The sequence below is a fragment of the Centruroides sculpturatus genome, unplaced genomic scaffold, assembly GCF_000671375.1.
Source record: "Centruroides sculpturatus isolate CEXI.00-Female unplaced genomic scaffold, Cexi_2.0 scaffold1696, whole genome shotgun sequence".
NCBI lineage: Eukaryota > Metazoa > Arthropoda > Arachnida > Scorpiones > Buthidae > Centruroides > Centruroides sculpturatus.
Genome location: NW_019385819.1, coordinates 11936 through 18585, shown reverse-complemented (window position 1 = coordinate 18585; position 6650 = coordinate 11936). Strand labels below are relative to the sequence as shown.

Here is a 6650-nt window from a genome sequence, read left to right as displayed (position 1 = left end):
ATATAATTATAATAAAGTTACAATAAATTAAGTTAATATATAATTATATATACAGTACCTAATTTATATATAATTAATATATAATTATATGTACAGTACCTAATTTATATATAATTTATATATAATACTGTACAGACGATAGTAATCTCTTCGTAGCGTGGCGCTACGGACGGCGGGAAAGTAGTTCGGCTGCCCGATGACATTTTACGTAATTATAGGAGTTTCTTACCGGTTTTTACGGATACCGTTGCAATTTTTTCGCAGTTTTATAGGAATCGTAATTATAGGGGGGTCTACTGTAATTTAATATATATATGTTATTAATCTGTTCAATAGTTTTCTGTTTTAAATTATCATCATCAATGATTATCAGTTGGTTGGTTTTCTCAGCTTAAATTATTGAAAGATTGTTTGTTTTAAGGAAATTTATTGTATTTTTTTAAATTGACTTTATATTTGTTGATTCTGTTTGTTATTTTGTTTTGCATGTTTTAAATTTTGGATGCTCATTGTAATTAAATTTCCTTTTTCTTCTTTTTTAATTGTAGTCTTTAACATTTTTGTCAATATCAGGTATCATATTTGTTGTTATATCATTGATGGGTCAGTTATATTCTATTCCTAATGCTAGGAAATGTCTTACATATTTAGGTATTAGTACTTTAGGGTTATTTATGATTAATTTATTTATCCAAGCATTTTTCTCTTTGGGTGTTGGGTATGAAAATAACTTGTGCCGTTCATATTTTTTTTATACTTATAATCATTTGCTATTCCTTTGTATGGGTTGTTATTGTAATTAGATTTATGTAAAACTTTTTTTAATTGATACTTAGAATTAATCCATTTTTTATGTTAAAATATGTCATTAGATTTAATCATTTGTTCAATTTTCCACACAGCATGTCTAGGTATAATGTTTTTGATTGTTTTTTACCTCCCCTTTTTTTTATGTCATATTTACCAATGTCATGAACCTTACTTTGATTTGTATTTTTTACAGCACTGAAGAGGGGTTGGGAACATAAACCAACCCAAAATGCATTTGAATAAAAAATTGTTTTAAATAAACCAATTGCTGTTTGGTCGTCTACCAAGAATCATTTTTGGATTACAAGGACACTACACACAATTAGAAACCTATTTTGTTTATATCATGTTTAAGAAGTGTCAGTAATGTTACATTTAATATAAAACACAAACTTTAACATCTTTATTATATTTATATTGTTCTGAAATGATTAGGCTAAATTTTTAACTCTTAATCTTGATTTTTAGTGCAATTTTTTGCCATTTGAAATTGATTTATTGTTTTTAAATCTTATAATGGAATCAACTCAAAATTCTGTATTTATTTTTGAATATACAGTAGACCCCCTATAACATGGTAGATACATTCCGTGTTTTATGAATTCCATGTTGTACGAGTCACTTAAATACATGAGCCAATCACAGCCCGGCACGTATGCAGTTTAGGGACTATGGCTGTTTGAAAGGTTTTCTTCCATAAAATTAATAGATTCTAGACTAATTTGACTTAACATTTCCAAAACATATATAATTTTTTGGGAATAATCCATATAAACTATGCTATAAACAAAAAATTGTAGGATTACTTACCGAGTGTGCACCGTTCGACGTCGCCATTGCTTAAGCTTGTTTTCGTCGCGGAGCAGCGCACCAAACGGCGGCCGCGATTTCTGATAAGTTATTTTTCTGCGAAAAATTCGCTGAACTTTGGAGACATCATTAATATAAATATAATTTTTATGGCCGTTAAATAATAAATGGTTTTTAGTAGGTCCACTGCTTGTTTAAACTCAACAGTTTGTACGATATCCGCTATTGGTCTAGATTCAACCAATCCCGTTGTGACACGAGTCTGCGATGATGTTTTACCGTATTATACGAGTCTCTTTTAGCGTGTTTATACTAATACAATCGCAATTTTTTTGCTGTTTTATATGAATACGTATTATATGAACCCACTTTATAGGGGGTCTACTGTATTTATAGGTTTGAATGTTGTTTTTATTATGAGTATTAACATATACAAGGTCTGTTCAAAAAGTATCGGACTTTTATTTTTTCTGCGTAAACCAATGATGCGCGGGAGGCCTCTTTCGGTGGAGTTGTGGAGGGGACAGTCATGCACAGCCCTGAATTTTCCCGCCTGCAGGAAGCGTCAGTCGTTGGCAGTTGGCCTATGAGTGAGGACATGTAGTGAGCTCTCGTCGGATTCCACTAAGTTGGAAAATGACTGAACAACGTGAGCAGCAATCTTACATCAAATTTTGCCAAAAACCTTGGCGATACCCAAGCGTAAACCATTTGCAAGATTCAGCAGGCTTTCAGGGACAATTCTTGAGGCCAAAAAAAGCGCGGCAGGTCCGCAGCAATATCAAGGTCATGTTGACAGTTTTTTCGACTCTTGTGGGGTGGTGTATCGTGAGTTCACACCACAAGGCCAAACCATCGCAAAGGAGTACTACCAGGAGGTCCTTCGTCGTCTTTCCGATACTGTGCGACGCAAACAACCGGATCTGTGGTCGATCAAAACTTGGCAGCTCCATCGTGATAACGCATCCGCCTATTCTGGTCATCTGATTCGGGCTTTCGTCGCCAAACACAACACTCCTGTGGTTTGTCACGCTCAGTTCTCTCCCCACATGGCTACGTGTGACTTTTGGCTATTTCCCAAGCTGAAAATGCTGCTAAAAGGAACTCGATTTTAGTCGATAGAAGACATCGTGCGGAATGCAACGGACTGGCTGATGGCCATTCCAAAAGATGCGTTCCAGCAGTGTTTCCAGCAATATCAGGAACACTGGGAGAAGTGTATACACTACCAAGGAGACTATTTTGAAGGGGATTAGGGTTTAGTACCTCAAAATCAATAAATGTATTTTTGCCGAGCAAAGGTCCGATACTTTTTGAACAGCCCTCTTATTTGTTGTGTTGAGGGTGCTATCATTTGTTTATTGCAACATTGCTATAAATATTAGAAATAAATAAATGCAGGCAATTTTAATTTCAGGATATAATGTATTCCTAAAAATATGGGGAATTCTGTACTTATAAAGGGAATATTACTCCTAGAGAACTACAGTGGAACCCCGGTTAACGAACGTCCTGGTTAACGACCAAATCGGTTAACAAACTTTTGTTTTGTAAAAATTTTGTCTCGGATAACGAACGTAACAGTATTTTGTGTCAGATTTTAGTTGGTATTAGGCATGCGCGAGTTAAGCATTGCTTTTCCGAGTGTTTATGCTATCTTTTTTCAGTTTTGTGATTTATATATTTAAACAATATGGCATCCAAGAAAGAAAAAAGTCATAGTGGCAATAGAAAACAACAATGCAATATAAACGATAATGCGCTATCGCATTTGAGAAAAATTTTGATTAAAAGAGTAAGACAATCAACTTTAGATCAATTTCTTGTTCCTTACGGAAAGAGTTTGTTTGTTTGTTAAGTTATGGCAACGCAACACTTGGGCGATCTGCCTAGGGGGAATGCCTTCTGGGAGGTGTTTTTAAGGGAAACTGGCCCCTATTTAGGTGTTACAGATGTGGAGAAAACCCGGAAAACTCCATGTGGCCAGCTTGTCTGAGTGAGATGCCCATCTGAACGAGGTGCGAACCCATGAACGAACTCCCCGTGTTCAAGGTACGAAGACCACTTAGCCACTGGTGGGTTTTTTTACCGAAAGAGACTTCGACTTGAAGAATCTTTCAATGAAGTGCTACCCATTATTTTTTTGGAGGGGATTCCCCTTCTAAGCATTAAGGTTCATATATCTCCACTTTTCTGCCATCAACTACAACGGTATGTACAGTGCTATTTTATTAAACAAAGTTTACATGTTTGTTGCTGTAATGATAGATACTACGTTTTCCTACATTTTCATCAAAGAAAATTACTGTATATTACAAATAAAATCACAAAAATTTCGGAGATTAGAATGGATTAATTGCATTTGCATTAATTTCTATGGAAAAAATTGCTTCTGGTAATGAACAATTCAGTTAATGAATGGAGTCGCGGAACGGATTAAGTTCGTTAACCGGGGTTCCACTGTAAATACATAATTATATTATGAAATTTTAAATTGTATCTTTTCTGTTACAATGAATTTCAGCAAACTTTTTCTTATAGTCATGGCGACTTTGTTTTAATTTTGGAGATACCAGAAGGAGATCACGAATACAAATTCCTAGTGGATGGACAGTGGAAGCATGATCCCACTGAGGTATTTTTTTAATCATTTTTTGATTGAGAAACTTCTTTTTTATGATTATGATGTAATCTATTTTCTTTCCTTTCAGCCAACAGCAGATAATGAGATGGGTACCAAAAACAATTACATAACCATAAAGAAATCTGATTTTGAAGTTTTTGAAGCTCTGGCCATGGACAGTGTCAAGACAGGAAGTGGATCACAAGGTGCTCTTTTGTTTTAAGTGATTATGTCTTGGATTTTCAAGAAGAATTTTTTAAAAATAGATTTTTTTTTTACATTTTATAAACTTGTGTCTGTTCTGATTTAAATATTCAATTTTTATTTTAAATAATTTTGAATTTTTTAGGGGTTTGTGGATCACCTCCTGGAGAATATTCACAGGAGATACCACACCAGAAGCCTTATGAGAAGACGGCGGGACCACCGATTTTACCTCCTCATTTATTGCAAGTGATTTTAAACAAGGATGTTCCCGTTTCGGTAAGTAGACATTCCTTTACAATTAACTTAAAATTGTCTTTCCCATTTTATACTTACAAGCTGCATGATAAAATGTTTTTTCATTTCAGTGTGAGCCCACTTTGCTTCCAGAGCCTAATCACGTGATGTTAAATCATCTATATGCTTTGTCAATTAAGGTAATAAAAAGTTTAGTGTATAAATTTGTATATGTTTTTTATAAAATTTATCCAGCTATGCAAGAAATATCAATTAAAATTTAGAATTGAATTTAGAAAATGGTTTATCTAAATTAAAATTCAAAACATTCTATTTATTAACCCTTTCCAACTTACATGAGCTTTTGGTGAATTGTAAAATCCATGATTGGCTTGGACCCCTTCATGTATCTGATCCAACCCATATTTGAAACTGCTGACTGGTTAGAGATTTTTCTGATATATCTGAATCAGTCTTGTGAAAATTTCTAAACTGATCCAGACTTGAATTCCAATCCCCAGAATGTAGACTGTCTTTAACATTTCGACTCGGTGGCATAGCGAACATAACTGGCACCCGGGGCACGACACTTTATTGGCACCTCCCTCCAGAAACACATATAGTTTGTCTTGGAGACCATTTGGGCACCCCTCTGCGAATGGCGCCCGGTGCATGATACACCTCCTTGCACTCCCCCTGTTTTGACTGTCTAGTCCAGTGTTTTAACCTTTCTCCTAATACTGGCACTTCAACTTATTAACTGTTTCCTTGTGCCATTCTTACTGCTTTATCAATGTATGGCTATTATTGTTTTTATACTTTTATAGTTACACAAGAAGTTATATGGCACTACTCTGCACTATATTTTGTTTACTCCCAAAGTGTTGTTGCAGTATCCTAGTATGCTGTGATGCCCCAGTTGAAAACCACTGATCTAGTCATTGCACTTAACATAAGTTAACAGTTGCTCATTGTTATATCATTCACATAATGTAATTTATACAGTATATACATATAATTTATACAGTGTGTGTGTTGTGTGTGTGTGAGTTTGTTACACAGACACACACAACACATAGCTGCATTGAGAATATACAAAATATAATAAAACTTGTTTAAAACTAAATAGAAAATAGATGATGATAGCCAGAATTTTTCATTTTTGACAGGTTTTTATTTTGTAGAGGATCTCCTTTATACAGTGTTTAGTTTGGCTTGATGGGAGACAGCATTGCAACACATATACAATCTGCTAATGCCTCCTGGGAGGATTTTTTATGAAAAAGTGATCTCTATTTAGGTGTTAGACATGTGAAGAAAACCCAAAAAACTATGTGGCAGCCCATTGCTTGGGTATAAATTAACTACTAGTGTTCAGTAGTTTTATAAAAGTGAATGATTATATCTGGCAAATATTGCTAGTTTTAGCTTTGTACTATGTATTTTTAATAATGAATGGCATTTTTTTAAGATACAGTATATTAAATTCCAATAAAGGAAATTAATATTTATACATCAGGAACACTTTTGTAAATGCAAAATGTGTTTTGGTACTTGGAAAGTTTTATTATTCTATGTAAATTTTAATTTTATAGTCTTGCTATACATACATGAGGAGAATAAAGCTTAGTTTACACTGAGTGTGATTCGCTAGCAAAAGTGAAAAACAGAGTGAATAACCAGTCAAACATGACTCGTTTGATGGGTTATTTGCTCTGTTTTTTACTTTCGCCAGCGAATCACACTCAATGTGAACCTAAGTTTAACTCAACATAAATTTATGTTGAGTTATTCTCCTCATGTATGTACATTTGTTGGCATGATGCCCACCCTATGTATTAACGTTACCTCACTATAAAGTATATATAAGCTGTATGTAAAAGCATTACTGTTTTGACAGACCTAGATTTGAGTAAATTGAATCATGAGTAGTTTAAGAGACTCAGATGTGTTGGGTCATGTTTTA

The 6650-nt window shown here is 34.1% G+C and overlaps 1 protein-coding gene across 3 annotated transcripts in view; it reads left to right on the top strand.

Annotated features, from left to right (window-relative positions):
• LOC111642321 (5'-AMP-activated protein kinase subunit beta-1-like) overlaps positions 1-4983 on the top strand; it is a 52181-nt gene extending 47198 nt beyond the window's left edge. For all 3 annotated transcript variants that reach the window (XM_023388653.1, XM_023388654.1, XM_023388655.1), the window contains exons 5-8: positions 4162-4255; positions 4332-4449; positions 4593-4726; positions 4816-4983. In XM_023388653.1, coding sequence (XP_023244421.1) covers positions 4162-4255; positions 4332-4449; positions 4593-4726; positions 4816-4968 — 499 coding nt within the window. In that variant the 3' untranslated portion in view covers positions 4969-4983. The remainder of the gene's footprint in view (positions 1-4161; positions 4256-4331; positions 4450-4592; positions 4727-4815) is intronic.
• The last annotated feature ends 1667 nt before the right edge of the window (positions 4984-6650 follow it).